This window comes from Siphateles boraxobius, unplaced genomic scaffold (assembly GCF_051911475.1).
Source record: "Siphateles boraxobius isolate OS27281-9 unplaced genomic scaffold, OSU_SipBor_1 7, whole genome shotgun sequence".
NCBI lineage: Eukaryota > Metazoa > Chordata > Actinopteri > Cypriniformes > Leuciscidae > Siphateles > Siphateles boraxobius.
In genome coordinates this window covers 5,848,922-5,867,019 of record NW_027509197.1, presented here as the reverse complement: position 1 = coordinate 5,867,019, position 18,098 = coordinate 5,848,922, and the positions used below count along the sequence as shown (strand labels likewise).

The following is an 18,098-nucleotide window of genomic DNA, read 5'->3' as shown; positions in this document are numbered from 1 at the left end:
AACTCTAGACACGACGCGCTGACAGACAGCACATGCAGGTCCCCTGCACGTTTTACTGACGACAGTGCAGTCAGAAAGACGGTTTTCAGTGATAGATATTTCAACCCCACGGTGTCTAGTGGTTTAAATGGAAAAGCTTTCAGGGCCTCGAGGACCAATGAAAGATCCCACATGGGAACCGACGGGGGGCGCGGCGGATTCATCCTTCTAGCTCCTCTAAGGAAGCGGATGGCCAACTCGTGTCTTCCCAATGACTGGCCGTGTGTCGATTCTGCGAACTCTGCCACGGCCGCCATGTATACATTGAGCGTGGATGGGGACCTTCCCTTATCCAACAGCTCTTGTAGGAAGGTGAGCAGATGCGCCACCCCGCATGTCCGCGGGTCCAGACCTCTGTCGGTGCACCATCCAGAGAAAACAGACCATTTAGACGCGTAGAGCCTTCTCGTGGAAGGGGCTCTAGACTGCGGGATCGTGTTCATCACTCCTTCTGGCAGGGCAACGAGTACCCGTTGATCAACCATGCATGCAGAGACCAGCGCTCTGGATTGGGATGCCAGATCGTGCCGTGAGCCTGAGAGAGGAGATCTGCCCTCACCGGATTCGGCCACGGAGCTGTATGTGACAGCCCTGCTAGTTCCGGGAACCAAATCTGATTCTCCCAACGCGGGGCTATGAGGAGCACCGAGTGGCGCGTTTCCCTGATTCTCTTGATCACCTGTGGCAACAGAGAGACCGGAGGGAAAGCATATAGCGGGAGGCTGGGCCAAACCTGGGCCAGCGCGTCCTCGTCCTTCGAACAGACCGTCGGGCATTGAGCGTTGTCTTTTGACGCAAATAGGTCGACTTCCGCTCTGCCGAATAGGCGCCACAGTTTCTGGACCGTTTAGGGTGCAGGGACCATTCCCCTGGGGGAACATTGTCCCTGGACAGTTTGTCTGGGCCGTCGTTCAAATGGCCAGGCACATGCGCCGCCCTCAGCGAGCGCAGGTGCATCTGAGACCAAATAAGGAGGCGTTCCGTCAGATTGCAGAGATTTCTGGATCTGACACCGCCCTGACGGTTTACATAGGATACCACAGACATGTTGTCCGAGCGGACAAGAACATGCTGGTCCTGTATGAACGGGAGGAAGCACTTCAGCGCGTTCTCGACCGCTATCATTTCCAGACAGTTTATGTGAAAACCCTTCTCCTGGTCTGACCACTGGCCAAAGGCCGGTCTGCCCTCGAACAGTGCGCCCCAACCCGAGTTGGACGCGTCTGTCGAGATGACTTTACGATAAGAGATGGTTCCCATCATTACTCCCTCTGGTACCAGTCGGCCACTAACCAGGGCTGCAGAGCTGCTATGCAGGCCTGAGTCACTCTGATTTTCTGGCCGCCAGACACCCGGCGGGACACGCGAGCATTCAACCAGCGTTGGAGCGGGCGCATGCGCAGTAGGCCCAGCTGGAGCACCGCTGCAGCTGATGCCATACAGCCCAACATCCTTTGAAATGTTTTCAAAGGGAGAAAGCTGCCCTTCTGGAAAGATGCGGCTAGGTGGTGACCACGGCGCGCGCGCTGTGTCGATAAACGAGCCGTCATGGTCACCGAGTCCAGTGCTATTCCTAAAAAGGAAATTGACTGGTTGGGCAGTAATGAGCTCTTGGTCCAGTTGACCGTGAGACCCAAGCTTTCCAGATGACTGAGAAGCACTGTTCTGTGAGATAGCAGTTCTGTCTCTGACTGTGCCAATATCAGCCAATCGTCCAGATAGTTCATTATTCGCAGCCCTGGGCCTTTCACACAGGACGCGGAATGCGCTGCGCTGCGCTATGAAACCCATTCATTTCAATGGCTTGCGCCGCGCGAAGATGTTTTGTTGCTGCGTCGAGCAAAGCCCAAGCGCAGCGGTGCGCACCATTGACTTGCTCGCGCGCACGCCGCGGTCAAAGTTAAAAATAGTTTCACTTTTGCCGCTGCGCTCTGTGACGATTACCAGCGCGGCCAATAGAAACGGGACATCCAAACAAACACGGAAATCAAAATGGATGAACGGCTAGTACTGTGTGTGTCGGAATTTCCGGAGCTCTATGATACATGTTTGAGGTCGTATAGGGACATCGGCAGAAAAGCTGTGTCATGGAGACATATCTCCATTCAAGTTGGCATGTCAGGTGTGTTTTAATATATATATAATTTGTTCCTTTGTGTCAGCTTTAATGTTTGAATAAATGTTTTATTCTAAAAAAGAACTGAGCCTGAATTATGTGGTGCCTGGATTACCACATGCTTCCCTTCCATTGCACCCACACAGTTGGGGAAGTTCCACCTCTCCTTGAAGCCAATGGCGATCTCCTGCCAATCAGCAGTCTTTGGTTCAGGCAGAAACTCATCCACCAGGCTATCCCAAATGGCCTTGGACACCTCTGGCACAATGCCTGCCACAGTGGAGATGCCCACTCTGTAACTAGAAGCAATGGTGGTGTAGGAGTCACCAGTTGCCAGGTATCTGAAATTAATGACATTATAATTAGGGCTGCAACTAACAATTATTTTGATAATCGATTAATCGGACGATTATTTTTTCGATTAATCGATTAATCGGATAGAAATTAAATTAGATTTTTTTATTATTATAACTAAATAAAACCGTAAATCAGGGTATTTATGTGTAAAAGTGTACTTTAAAAAGTGCAAAAGCCACACATTGAGTTTTACTAATATCAATATTTGCATTGTTTTTAATGATAATTGCTGATGGCACATAACACAATTTTTGTTAAAACAAATTTACACAGACATGTTGTTCAGATGTGAATATCTGAACTAAAAACAAACTAAAAACATCTAAAATATATAATTCATTTAATTTTTATTTAAAATTAATTATACATAAGGAATATAAGGATAAAGAATATAATATATATTATATATAATATATAAAAGAATAATATAAGGATAAATTGATTAAATAAATATAGAAAGACTGAAAACAATTGTGTGAACGTAGAGCCGCAGTAGATCGCGTTTGAAAAACAATTAAAACTTAGTAGACAAATGCTATAAAAAGAGAACGGAATGGAGGTAACGTTACCCAGCAAGCTAACAGGCTTGAGTAAAGGACAGGAGAAATTATGCATTAGTGCACAAGCATTCGCTGAAAACCACTGAGTACAGTGACTAAAAAACAATATTTTACTGCTGCTGTTATTAACTGCCTTTATATTTAGTGCTTCGCTTTGTAAAGACCGTTTTAATTTAACCTATTTCTGCGGTAGCGCTATTTTAATCCATCACTTACGTTGCGAGCGAACTGATTGCGCAACCTGATGCTCGAGACAAAATACAGACATCCCAAGATCCCGGAAGTCCCGGGAGTCTCCCGCATATTGATTGCGGCTCCCTGATGCCCGCGAATTAGTTCAAACTCCCGAAATCTAGAGCGCGCAAGCAAGAGCGCGCATGCAAGACAGAAGAGACTGCTCCAAACCGTGTAGCGCGCGCGCTCGGCAGAGCGCCTGAGGGAGAGAGACCTTGCGTGTGTGTGCGTACCAGTAAACGATCCCCGTGACGTAACCAGACCAACGAATCGATAATGACATTCGTTGACAACGATTTTCATAATCGATTATAATCGATTTTATCGATTAGTTGTTGCAGCCCTAATTATAATGTTCATTAAAATATAACTATCAGTAGCCTACAATTAAAACAGCAAAACTTTTAACCACCTCCAATTAAGAAACTAATGTAATGAAATTTTATTTTAATATAAATCACCGACCTCAGACAAATTGCCAGACGCTCTGTTGAAGAAATTGGCTCTCTGTAGCTTGTATGGATCCTTGAGATTCTAGGTCCGACTCTGCCCAGCAAACTGTCAATCTGCTCCCTACTGAGCCGAAAGTACACCTGGAACCGGTCGCTGTGGAAATGGAGCTCCTTTGCAAGCCTGAATTCCCCAAACTGTTCTCTGAACCTGAGGGTTTCATGCACCCACAACCTCTTCTTCCTTGCTGCTCTCTCTCTTCTTCTCATTAGCAGGACTAGTGCTATCGCTCGCTTCTTAGCACGGGACAGATACATAGTTTACTGCTGACCGAAAGGAGGAACAACAATCATAACTAACCTTATAGAACTCCCGCTTAAAATGTTTTTGAAAACTCCGCCTACTTGTTCTGGCATAGCGCAGCGCAAATCGCGTTGTATCTGAAGGGCAACGCTGAACCCAGCGGCCAGCGCAGCGCATTCCGCGTCCTGTGTGAAAGCCCCTTCAGGGGGCGAGCGCCGCGTCCATGCACTTTTATAAATGTACAGGGTGCCAGGGACAGGCCGAACGGCAGGACGGTGTAATGATATACCTGACCGTCGAAGGTGAATCTCAAAAATTGCCTGTGAAGGGGTACTACCTGAATCTGAAAATAGGCATCCTTCAGATCTAGAGAAATAAACCAGTCCCTCGGGCGAACTTGCGCGAGGATTTTCCTGGTCGTAAGCATTTTGAACGGTCTTTTCGCAAGCACTTAGTTCAAATGTCTTCGATCTAGGATAGGTCTGAAGGCTCCGTCCTTCTTGGGTACGAGAAAATATCGGCTGTAAAAGCCTGACTCGCTCAGAGAAGGCGGTACCTTTTCTATAGCCCCTTTGCACAGCAGCTTTGCTATTTCTGCGTGAAGTAGGTGTGCTACTTCCGCATTCACTATCGTCGCTGTCCGGGCTTGAAAGCGCGGGGGCCGGCGAATTAATTGAAGTGTATAGCCCTGCTTTATTGTGCTCAACACCCATTCTGAAATCCCTGGGATAGTTTCCCACGCAGCTATGTGAGCCGCTAGGGGGCGAATGGGCTCCGGGTTCAGACCGCCGCCATTTGCGGGCTTGTGAAACTGAACCGGAGCCGAAAGCGCGGTGCGCGCGCTCTCGGTTCTGGGCAATGGCTGCTCGCTGAAAAGCCGAAACCGGCTGATTTATGTGAGATGTCCCAATCATAAGGGATGGGGAACAGTCTCTTGTCATTTTTTTGACGCGCGAGCAGCGCTCCGGGCTGAAAAGCTTCCTGTAAGCGTGAGCGCGTGTGCGCGGGCACGAGACTTACAAGTGTATTTGATGCCCTGATCATAATGAATGGGGAGCGTTTTATTAATGCCCTGCGTTTTGTGATAACACTTAAAACTCGCGGTCGGAGCCCGGGGGGAGGTTTGTGTTAGCAAGCGTGAACGCACTCTGGCGGGCACGAGACTTACATCCATAACCTGCTTTCTTTTGTGAAACTGACCCGGAGCCGAAAGCGCGCCGCGCGCTCTCGGTTCTGGGCAATGGCTGCTCGCTGAAAGCCGAGACCGGCTGATTTATGTGAGATGTCCCAATCATAAGGGATGGGGAACATCCTTTTTTCACTCTTTGACGCGCGAGCAGCGCTCCGGACGGAAAAGCTTCCTGTAAGCGTGAGCGCGGGCACTAGACTTACAAGTGTATTTGACGCCCCGATCATAATGGATGGGGAGCGTTTTATTAATGCCTTGCGTTTTGTGATAACACTTAAATGCGCGGGCGGAGCCCGGGGGGAGGTTTGTGTTAGCAAGCGTGAACGCACTCTTGCGGGCACGAGACCTACATTCATAACCTGCTTTCTTGATCGTGAAACAGAGTGGGCACAGACTTGTGGACACATTTCTTACATTCCACATTCGAGCGGCTTTTCTGCGCTTCATGAGAGTGTGCTCTGCGAGGTTCGGAGTGCTTATGTGTAGTGGTGAACACTGGGGTGTGGGCACTTTCATTACACTTACAACACCGACGGCATGAGCCGGACCAGACATTTTACTCTTTTTGAGATTTTTCTGGGTCGCAGTGAAAACGGCGTTTGTGTGCAGGCGAGAGGGTCAACAAACCGGCTCATTGGCTGCTAATTGAACCACTGTAGTAGCCTGTTTGAAGGGGACTGACAGGGAATAAACTTAAACACGCACGTCTTTTCGGAGGCGATGTGTCTGTTAGTAAGCGTGAGCGCTCGTGAGCGGGCACGTAACTTACATTCTTAATCTGACATTATACTCACTTGAGATTTCTCTGGGTCGCCGCGAGAACGGCGGATGTGTGCAGGCGAGCGGGTTGCATTACCGGCTCGTTGGCTGCCAAATACACCACTGCAGTAGCCTTATCTAAGGGGACTGACATGGCGAGACATTTCGACGGCGGCGCGCAAGCCCGTCCGGGTCATGCAGAGAGCTTGAGAGGGCTCTGCATGACGCGCGAACGGGGACGCGAGGGCGGGGTAGCTCTCTTGTAACGTAAAGAGAGCTATCCGCGTGCTCGGTGGTCGAGCAGAACTGGAACAGTGTTTGTACGAGGGCGCGCGCACGAGTAGTGGGCACGGGACCTACATGTAACACAGATGATGCCCGTCCGGGTCATGCAGAGAGCTCGAGAGGGCTCTGCATGACGCGCGAACGGGGACACGAGGGCGGGGTAGCTCTCTTGTAACGTAAAGAGAGCTAGCCGCGTGCTCGTACGTGTCCCTCGGCCTCATTCTCAGATGCGACGGCTGTGAGGCTCGTGAGCGGCAGCTGAGCGTCGGTGAGGAGAGGCGGGGGGTGTTGAAGACTTCGAGTCGAGCCCGCAGGGTCGACAGCGGAAGCGCTTCAAAGCCGGAAGTGCGAGGCGTCTTAAAAGACACTCGCTGCTCTTTTAGAATAGGTTTAAGCAAGTTAAAGGATACGTCGCCGGATAGCGTAGCTCGCACGGATGGCTGAAGGTGGCGAAGACGGCCGGCTTCCTCAACGCTCTCCTAAGCTGGCTGTCCGCTGTTCGACGGCGGTGGTGGCTTCTCTCAGATCCAGCGATGCGAAGAGCTCGCTGAAGAGACGAAAATCAGGGAAGTCAGCCTACAGCCCCTAGTGTTATACGCTAAGCCACGCCCATTCTGGCGGGCTGTGACGCTATGAAGGCGCGGGCGCCCTTCATTGGGCGTGACGTCACGCCGGGCTCACTGGTAGGCTGCAGCAGTTTCCCGCAGGGCAGCCAATGAGCACGCGAGATGGCCTGCTCTAGGTCTGCTAGCTGCTGCACTGCGTTGACAAGGAATACAAAATTAAGGATAAATTAAATTAAATAAGGATTAATCTTTCCCGTAGCGTAAGCTAAACTTACGCAATACGAGAGAACCTCTCATAAGAGAACCTTGTGTCATTAATGGTAATAAAACAAGAGAGAAAGAGAAAATCACTTCCTGATCTGAATAACTTCATTAGCTTTAATTATATGTTATCAATGTGTATTTAATGCATAACTTGAACTCTACGTAGCGTTTTATTTTTAAGATATGTCAGATATGTCTTTTTTTTTTTACAGCCTCTAAAGCAAGTGTTGTTAATTGTTTAGCTAATGTTTAGAGTTATTTAAGGGGAAAAAATATTATATCTTGTGCTTTAGGCTATGCAGCTGTGCAGTTACTTTTGTATTTATTTGTTTTAGTTAGTTAATAGGTGTAATTTTTCAAATTCTAAATTATTACTTTTTTTAATTAATGTGCTCCACACTATTTTATATTGGGAAAAAAATTACCTTAAAGAAGCCCATTTAAAAAAATAGAACCGCAGTTTTCATTTCACAGTTTTCATTTCTGTATGTTCAAATAGGAAGATAGGTGGCAGTGGCACATATCAATGTGCTCATGACTTTTTTTTTTTTACTGTATATTGCTAATTTCTTGCAAACAATATTTGGGGAGGGACATTTTCTTTCTAGAGAGATCATTTGATTTGGCAAAACTTTGTATGATGTGCAAGATGATCAATATTTTTTTTCTACCTAACATTATCTGCTAAATGTAATGCCAACATTTATGAGTACACTAGTGGATAAAAAGCCAAAGTCTGATTTCAGTTTAATGGGCTCTTTTTAATTTCTGACACCAGGGCAGCAAAGTCTGAAACTTGATGACTAATTCTGCACTAAATACTGGCAAGCTTATCAGTCCAAGATCTGCTGTTGGCTTTCACCTTTTAATCCTTCGTTTACATTAAACTTTTTTAGTCATGCTCACATTGCATGCAAATGACACTTGTTTATGTTATCAACAAACCACAATGTATTACACTGTCTGCCCTTTATTTTGGACTTGTTTCATTGCTGATGTTTGATTAGGACTGGCGATGCTGGGTGCTTTGTTTGTTTTTTTTCGCTGGGAGTGAAAACGTAGGCTCTTATTGGAGGAGCTTTATGCTGAGCACTACACTTTGCCATTGCCCATTTGTTTAAACAGTGCATAGGGGGTTTAGGGGCTCAGTAAAGCCTGGTATCAAGGTGCTGAATGCGATTTGGCACCTGGATTAGTGACCAGAGAAGGGAAAAATTGCAGCACTTTGCAGTTTAACTGTGAAATCACAATTTAATGTTCGGTGATGGGTTTGCTTAAAGTAAAAATTTAAATAAAGTGTTGGCTGGGACAAGGGTTTTTCGTGTCCTGAACTGAACAAGCCAGTCCAGTCAAATGCTGCTTTGCAAATACAGAATTTATTAGCATTATTTTAGTTTAGAAGTGCAAGAAGCTGATGGTGACGTTTTATCAATATGAACAGACATCAGCATTAATGCACCGTGGAAGGACCGCGCATAGAATGCTGGGTTAGATGGGTCAGTGACAAATAATAGTGTCCAAAAAGTGGATAAAATCTTGAACTCAATTGAAAATGCATATGCCAAAAAATTTTTTTAAATGTTGTCTTGGTATTCATGTTTTTTTCACATGGTTTTATCCTTTGCACAATTTAGTGGTGTAACCAAGTAATTTTACACCAGACAGAATTTGTCAGACAAAAGTTTAAAAAAATAACACAATCAAAATTGGTAATTCAAAAACTTTGAATTAATTGGTAATAAGATTTTTTTTTTTCCATTTACTTAATATGGCTAGTTGGCTCCTCATTAGAAAGTTGGTTATACCACAATTACATTTTTAGATTAATCCTCCAGTCCGCAACATTATTTTAAAACAATTGATCTACCATTTAGTTTTTAGTTTTTATATTTTTAATTTGAAAAATAATTTTAAATTAAGGTACATTTTTAATGTTTAATGGTAATAAGGGTTTTGGTTTTAGTGAACAATAATATCCACAAAAATATCAAAATGCATTTTGCTATCAAAAATGTATAACGTTTATCATTGAAGAGTTGTATTCAAGCCATTTTTCAGTATAAATACAATTTTTAATGTATTTTTAAATAATCTATATACAGACATGTATCTAGGTCAATGGAGGTAATGTATAAGTCATGGCCTACAGTTTTCTGATATTTAATTGTCTAACTTTCTCTCTAGGGGGTGCTGTCCAAAATGGAGGTGAAGACATCACTTCTCGACAATATGATAGGGGTGGGCGATATGGTCCTCCTTGAGCCCCTGTCAGAAGACACTTTCATTGAGAATCTAAAGAAGCGGTTCGATCACAACGAGATCTATGTAAGTAATGAATCCGTGTATCATTCGTTCAGTTGTTTTTTAATTTAATATCGAAAGTATAAAAAGTTCTGAGACTAATATAACTTTGCTTCCCATTTATTACTTGATTACTTTGATGCCACAGCAAAAATTCCTAACTAATAAAGTTCAAACATTATTAAAGACAAATGAACGGACAGTAAAAATAACAATACACAAATTAAAACATAGATAAATACTATAGAACAGTTAGAAATAGTTGGGTCTAAGAATAGTATTCAGGTAGGGAAATGTAATAATTAATATAAATAAGTAAATAGTTGTTTAATGAATCAGAATATGCAATGTGAATGGATATCAAGAAGAATTGAGGATTTTCTACTTTTCCTAGGGCATGATCAAGCTCTGATGCTCTGTTTCACTATTAAAGCATTGCTCTGTATTGGCTCAAGTCAATTGCCTATCTCTTATTTGACCAGTGGCAGATACTGTGAGTGTTAAGGAAACCTGTTAGTTAACATTCAATATTATTTTAGCGTAACTCGCACACTTCATTCTTAAAGGGAACCTTTTATGCAAAATTTACTTTGTTTTTTTAACATAATTGTGTCCTCAGTGTGTGTACGCAACAACCATATTATGGCAAAAATCCATCCAATCCATTTGTTATATTCTCCATAAATCAGAAACAGTGTCTCAAAATTAGTTGTTTAGGAATGCACTCCATTGTGACGCGAGTTTGCCATATTAGCTTTTAGCTCCTCCTCTGAGTGAGTTGTACTCGTTTATCTCCTCTCTTGTTGTTTGATTCACATTAACAGCAGGTACTGTACATTAAGCTGCTGTCACTTTAAAGGACAAGTTCGGTATTTTAAACTTAAAGCCCTGTTTTAAGATCGTTTCTGATGAAATAGAACGGTTAAGATTGAAATTTGGACAAATGCTGCTGTCCCGAGAATTGTCGGTTTCTGTGTTAGTACCCTATCAGTTCAATCAGTGAACACCCCAGACCACTCGGTGAGTTTCACGTCTTTGTAAACTAAAGTTTAATGCATTTTATGAATGATTGTTCCAGTGCCCCTATGAAACCGTTGTGTAGGTGTGGGGGTGCTAATACAGAAACAGAAAATTCTTGGGACAGCAGCATTTGTCCAAATTTCAATCTTAACCGTTCTATTTCATCAGAAACGATCTTAAAACAGGGCTTTAAGTGTAACATACCAAACTTGTCCTTTAATACACCAATCTAATATATACTACTGTTTACGTTCACACACATAACTGAGTGTGTTTGAGAACTTTGTGTGTTTTTGACAACCTTGTGTGTGTGTTTTTGACAACCTTGTGTGTATTTGACAGTTTAAGTTCAATAAGATGCAAAAGAGTGCTCAGAAAAGCTTATATCAGACGTTTAATCTGATATGGCTTTAAAATGCATGCAAATAAAAAAACTTTCATGATGACTTAGAACTGCAATGTCACGTGATCATCACCACAATATATTTGTTCTTTGTGCAATTTATTTGTCTTGTTAGCAAGTTATAGTCAAATCAACCATAAATTAAAAGTCTGTCATTTATTTATTCACTCTCAAGCTGAATGTATAGCTCAACATTTCACTGAACTCCAGAAAGGACAAAACCGTGTCATAAAAGTGGTCCACACAACTTGTGCACTATTTTTCAATTTGTTACTAACTCTTTCTATGGAAAAGAACTGGGTAAAGATTCATCAAATCCTCTCCTTTTGTGTTCATCAGGACAAAATAACAGCTTACAAATTTGGAATGACATGAAGGTGTGTAAATACTAATGAATAATTGGGTGAATTTTTCCCTTTAAAGAGATAGTTCACCCAAAAAATATTGTCATTAATTACTCACCCTCATGTCTTTTCCAAACCCGTAAGACTTTCTTTCATCTTCGGAACACAAATGAAGATCTTTTTGAAGAAATCTGAGAGCTTTCCATGGACAGCTACACATCTACCACTTTGACGCTTCGAAAAGTTAATAAAGAGATCAGAAAACTAATCCATATGAATTGAGCAGTTTAGTCCAAATTTTCTAAAGAGACTCAACTGCTTTATATGATGAACAGATTTAATTTAGATTGAACTTTTATTTGCATATAAACATTGATCAGCGAAGAAACCGAAGCTCAACTGAATCTGCTTGATACGCAAGAACGAACCTCTTGCGGTAGCTCAAACACTGCTGTGTAACACGAGAAAGAACCTCATTGGTTCTCGCAGGTCAAGCGGACATGCTTGAGCTTCCGTTTGCCACAACTGATGTGTGAGTTGATGAATGAATTATATGTGAATAAAAACCTAAATTCATACTGTTCATCATAAAAAGTGATCATAATTTGGGCTAACCCGCTCAATTCATATGGATTAGCATTCCTATCTCTTTAGGAACTTTTTTTAAGCATTGAAGTGTCAGTTGTGTAGCTGTCAACAGAGGGACCGAAAGCTCTTAGATTTCATCAAAAAGATCTTCATTTGTGTTCTGAAGATGAGCGAAAGTCTTACGGGTTTGGAACGACATGAGAGTGAGTAATGAATGACATTTTCTTTTTTGGGTGAACTATCCCTTTAAGCTTATATTGTATGGTTCATGAAGTTTCTAGGAGTGTCTCCACTCTCGGTATCATCTATGTATGCCAAGAAGCTTACATCACTGTCCATCATATCACTTACATTTCACCAATTCTAACTTAACAAAGAGTTATCTCCTTATCTAATCAATACCCTGTAAAAAGAGGCTATGATGGGTCCAGTTTTAGATACAGCAGGCAATAAGAGCGGAGTTATGAAACAAAGGTCCTTGTATTTATTGATATTTTTTTGTGGTATTTGCACATTTAGTGTAAAGGAAAAGATATGTGGTTGTGTAGCTCAGTCTTTTAGTGATGTTCTTTATTAATCCACAGTTGCTCGTTCCGCCAAAATATAGGTGCACCAGGTCTCATTTAGATGCATTTGAGGGTCAATTGAATTTAGACTGGCCTACTCCTGTTCTAATGCACCGATAGTTGTCACATCTCTAGTGTCCCCGATGTCACCATTGTTGTCAGTGTTTAAATACCTCTGGGAATGGGAGGATGCTATCATATTCCTCATAGAAATGAGAGATGAAGTCCTCTTCTGTTTGTGTGAAAGAAGAATCACTCTGAAGCTAATAATACTGAGGAAGATTTTTATTTATATACTGTATATATAAATATATACACTAAGTTCCATGTCACCAAAACTATTAAATAACATAAATTAATTTATTGGATTTTAGTTATTTCCTCAAAGTTGCCAACTTCTGTCTAGATTCCCTCTCGCGTCATGGTTGATTTTTTTGAACTGAACTGTATTCAGACTATTTGTTAACTGATTTTCCTTCTATGTAGGTAATCTAATTTCCATTTGTTTATTTAGTTACTTATTGGTTTTACTTTTTTATTTGTATATTTCAATATAAACTATTCATTTTGTTTTGCAAAAAGATTTTTAAGATAAATTCAGTTGTTGGAATTGTCCCAACGTGTCCAAACTGTTTTGATTGGGTAGTGTATGCCTGTGCTTTTGTTGATTTATTTTTTCTCTTCAACTTTCACTTCATCTGTCCATTTACAATTGTTTTTTTATATCTTAGGCATTCATTATGCCTCTTGTGAACATTTTGACAATAGGCTGTGTTGTCATGGGAGAGGTCTGATCCTCCACCTGCAAGCCTTATGCAATACTCATTGTAATGAAAGGTTGAAGACGGAGCAAGAAATAAAGAAATAAACATTGTTCTGAGGTCCCTCAGACATTTGAGATTTGCTTTTAACGTGATAAGTTGAAAATTAGTTGTAGTGTATACAGAAAGAAAGACATAAAGAAAGAGAAGCTGGAATAAATTATTAAATGTTTGTATAAGTCTTCTGAAATGGACTACTTCAGACACAGTTGTCATTACTGGCCACTTTTGACCACCCTGTGATGTTGATGCTTCCTGGGATTCCAAACATTTTTGTTTGTGTTCTCTTGTTCAGTTGCTTGCGGGCCCCCTGCCTGTCTGAACAATACCCAGGAATTCCCATCTGGATCGTGCAGACGGAGGCATATTGTAGCGTTACTCCCCTACACTGCTGCCGCCACTGTTCTTACAACAGAATGAGCCAGCAAATGTGCTTGCTGATGTCTGTGTCTCACAGCAGGGGATGAACTAGATTTGACAAGTATAAATACAGTGAACTTTTACAGTTGTAACAATAACAGTACAAATTCACATTACCATAATTTTCATAATAGGCACTGTTTTTTTTTCATTACGACTGGCTTGACCCGTGCATAAACATTGTGCAGTGACAACACTTGGGTACCAAAATTAGTCTATATACTGTATATTGAATATATTACTGGTTATGTTGTCTCTACTCTCATATCAGGTATTTTCAAAAATGCTCATGCTTGATTCTTCTTGTTTGTTGATCAGTCGTTCACTGCTTCTTTCACTTTCCTCCACAGACATACATTGGCAGTGTGGTGATCTCAATGAACCCCTACAAGTCCCTGCCCATCTACACAGCAGAAAAGGTGGAGGAGTATCGCAACAGGAACTTCTATGAGCTCAGTCCACACATGTGAGTTCAGAATCCTTCTCATCCATTGACCTCTGTGTCGCAAGGTTACACACAATTGGGGTTAGACAGTATGTCAGTACCATTTTGGTTATTGACTGATGTTTGCAAAATTTATTTTATTTAATTTTATCGTTTATATTTCATATTATTTTTCCATCCATTTTCCAAACAGCTTGTCCTATGTAGGGTAGCCTATACCAGCATATCGGGCTGTAGGCAGGGAATTCAATTGTTTCTTCCTATTTTAACATTTAGTTTTTAGCACTAAAGTTAGGAACAGTTAGCAATAAATTACAGCAAAGATTCTAATCTTTTGGGAGCACTGTCCATCAGAGTCACTTGGTCCTATTTAAACGATATAAGCGCATGGTTTAAAGTGCAAGGGGCAAGTACACTTGGGGTATGTCCGAATGCAAAAAACACTGCGCCTGGTGCCGCATTGTGCCAGGTGTATGATAGGGCCCACTTAAACGTTTCTTCTAGGCTTTCTGGTCAGTAGAGCACAAACTTGAGAAAATCGGTTCAGACATGAATACACAGGGTTGGAAAAGCCATGCAGATTTTATAAAGCACTTTTATCAATAAAAATGTGAAAGTCCCCCAGCGGTGTCATGTTTGCAGAAGTGCGTTTGCAGAGTAGTTGTGCATAAACAGAGTGTACTCGACCCCTGAGACATGCCCTGCTGCCGGGGGAGGGGCTACTCCAGCTCACTGTCCTGCTCCAGCTAATGACCATCTGTCTCTCTAGTGGGCTTCTAGCCGCCTGACCAGACTGCCAAATCAAAACACAGCAGTCTGCTTTGTTTGATAGGCAGATGCACACTTGCCCCCTGAAAAACATCATAGCCCGATCTTACTCTCAAAACAAGAGTCATTGAGAATGGAATGGCTGTTTCCTACCCATTCTATACACTCTCCCCTGTAAAAGAAAGTTCAAATAAACAGCTGTGTACAGCTGTATTTTCTTTCCCAAAATATATTTTTTCCCTTTATGATCTTTTGATACTTTCGCCTGTTTGTTCATAGTTTGCTCTCCTCGTGTTTCTAAATTGATCTCTCTTCTGTTTCTGGGATCATCATGTTCATCTGATCTGCTTTAAGTAAATATTTTCTATGGTATGCGAGTTCTCTTTCAGTCTTAATTCCTTCCATATTCATATGTTTTAGTCTTAGCACCGTTACAGTGGTGTCAGGGTCGATGCTCCTCTGATCTGAAGCCAGACTCTGAGCTCATTCCAGGGCAGCTGCTTTTCCTATCATGCCTGAGAAACGGACCTTTTAGATGGCTCTGGGTTTACAGGCCTCCCGGGCTCGATCATCACCTCTGTAAACAGAGCAGTCAGGCAGTGGAAGTAGTGAAATGGCCCAGAGCCCCTGCGCTCAAACTGCTGTCAAGCTTTTGGGTGAGTTTTTGTCAAGTCTGTGCTTGTTTTATAATTTTCAGAAATATTATGAAGAGCCTAGTGTCATTTAGTCAGACTTTTAACTTGTGGAATAAAGGTGTGTATAATACTTAAACAAAGGTATGTTCTATCTTTCCCATTGATTTCAATGGCAGTTGCTCAGCTGGTGCAGGACCCCCTGCAAGTGTACAATTTGAAATCAGCCCTCTTTGCTCATGGGAACTTTTGCAGTCAATGACCTTGAAAACTGAAGATAGTTTAACAACACGATGAATGCAATGCATGCTGCTTAGTTGCATCATGAACATCATTCAGGCATAAACACATAATTAGATGTGCAGGGGTGTCCAATCCTGCTCCTGGAGGACCACTGTCAAGTCACCTTTATTTATATAGTGCTTTTTACAATATAGATTGTTTCAAAGCAGCTTTACAGAGATAACAGGAAAATAATGTTGTAATAATATTGTCAAATGTAAAATATATAAATGTCCCCAACTAAGCAAGCCAAAAGCAAATGGCGAAGAAAGGCGAAAAAGGCGACAGTAGCAAGGAACCAATCAGGTGACAGGATGGAGAAAAAAAGCTTGGGAGAACCCAGGCTCAGTCGGGGGGGCAGTTCACCTCTGGCCAACGAACAAACAGTGTATGATTATTATTCTGGAAGCATTATAGGTCAGAAGTCAGATTGGATCAGAACTTTCACAATATTTTTTTCACTGTCCTGCAGAGTTTAGCTTCAATCCTAATTATACACACCTGAACAAACTAATAAAGTGGTGTGTTCCAAGTTGTGTACTCATACACTATTCTATACCATTTTGTAGTATAAATAGTGAGTAGTGTGTTCACACTGAAATTCCCCCCTAAAATAGTGAACTTTAAATACCCGAATGATGCACTTAATTAACGGAAAAAATTATATGTAGAATGTTGGACACTTCTTGCACTCAACTGTTGCAGCTATAATTACATAGCGGAGCGGGAGGGCCATTCAGACTCTGATGTTGAATGACTTATGAAGTTTATATAAAGTGTTGAGTGCATATTAAGTACATAGTGTATAAGTGCATAGTACATAGTGCATAAGCACATAGTGCATAGATTATAATTATCTACTATCGAGTGCTCTCATTCAATCCCATAATTCAATACAACCGATGTACACTTAATGGCTAGCCGCTAGAATACCCATGCACTTTTGCACTACCCAACAAAGTTCTTCTGGTTTTCATTCGCTAATTTAGTGGACCTTATTAGTGGAACTTCCAGGCAAGTGTGCTGGAGCAAAAATGGAGCTAAACTCTTTAGGACATTGTCCTTCCAGAAGACAGACTGGACCCTTATTTAGTGGACTATATCGTAGAGTGGTATAGGGAGCAATTTTATATACAACCTTAGAAACTTTCAGGCAAGTTGGAGCTAAACTCTTCAGTACATTGGCCCTCCACGAGCAGGACTGGACACCATGGTCATAGTGTACAGTATGTTTTAGACCTAAGAATAATTCTTATCTTGGATGAGAGGCTTGGATTAAGGTCTCTTTAATTAGGTCCTACTCAAAGACTGTGAGGTTTTTCTTTAAGTGAGGACTTTGTAAAAGACTCCATAATTTGATTTTAATCTTTAAGTCAGGCCATCTGCTTGGGGTTATTTTGGTAGATCTTTTGTAAGATGAGACTATGACAGGCTTTGGAAGTTGTCCTTCCCTAATAATCTTTTCCTATCCATTAAGAGGTCACGCAACCTTTATCGATTTTTACAGCTGTTCATGACAATTGTGGTTTATATTGTCAGTTTTTAGTGTATTTGCGGTATAGTGATACTTTATACAATGCTCTTCATCCACTGTTAGGGGTGTAATGATACACGTTATGATTCGATACGATTTCTGATACTGTGCTTACGATACGATACTATCGCGATACTTTAAGCCAAAATAAAGAAGAGGGTTTTATTATTATTATTATTATTATTATTATTACATCTAAGACATATTATAACAAGTTAAAAAACAATTTAGGCAAAATAAATTATGGACATGGGGGATGAACTTGAATGGGCTTAGACTTGTTCCTGGTCCCCAATGCAGTTTGCAATGGTGACACCAGAAAGAAAAAATACATGATTCTGAAGCTGAAAATATAATATATAACCATATATATATATATATATATATATATATATATATATATATATATACTGTGTATATATATATATATATCTACTGTATATATATATATAAAACCTACTTGCAATCTGTCACGACTACATAAAATAATGCATTCCTTTTTTACTGGTTAAATCAAGACATTTGGCATTATAGGATCCCACAAATAGTCCCCCTTTGTTTCATTATATATTATATTCAACATTAAACATAGTAGTTTAATGTAGTACTGTGTTTTTCTTTTCTTTCTTTTTTTAAATGTGGCTTTTAAATGCAGTAATTCGTTGGATCTCTTTTACACAAGTCGAGCACACACAGACTCTAACTGTGTCCTGCCTCTGTTTAGATGACTCCGCTGTTTTAAGACCACATATTATTGCTGATTTTGAATCATGTAAAACTACAGTGTGTTTATTGTGTGAGGTTTCTGTGTGAGGACAGAGTGTGCAGATGGGCCTGAGGCATTGAGGGCTC

The 18,098-nt window shown here is 41.5% G+C and overlaps 1 protein-coding gene across 3 annotated transcripts in view; it reads left to right on the top strand.

The window, feature by feature from the left end:
* The window catches only part of myo1b (myosin IB), a 116,669-nt gene that overhangs the window by 9,231 nt on the left and 89,340 nt on the right, over window positions 1-18,098 (top strand). For all 3 annotated transcript variants that reach the window (XM_077215735.1, XM_077215736.1, XM_077215737.1), the window contains exons 2-3: window positions 9,307-9,447; window positions 13,936-14,051. In XM_077215735.1, the coding sequence (XP_077071850.1) occupies window positions 9,322-9,447; window positions 13,936-14,051 (242 nt within the window). In that variant the 5' untranslated portion in view covers window positions 9,307-9,321. The remainder of the gene's footprint in view (window positions 1-9,306; window positions 9,448-13,935; window positions 14,052-18,098) is intronic.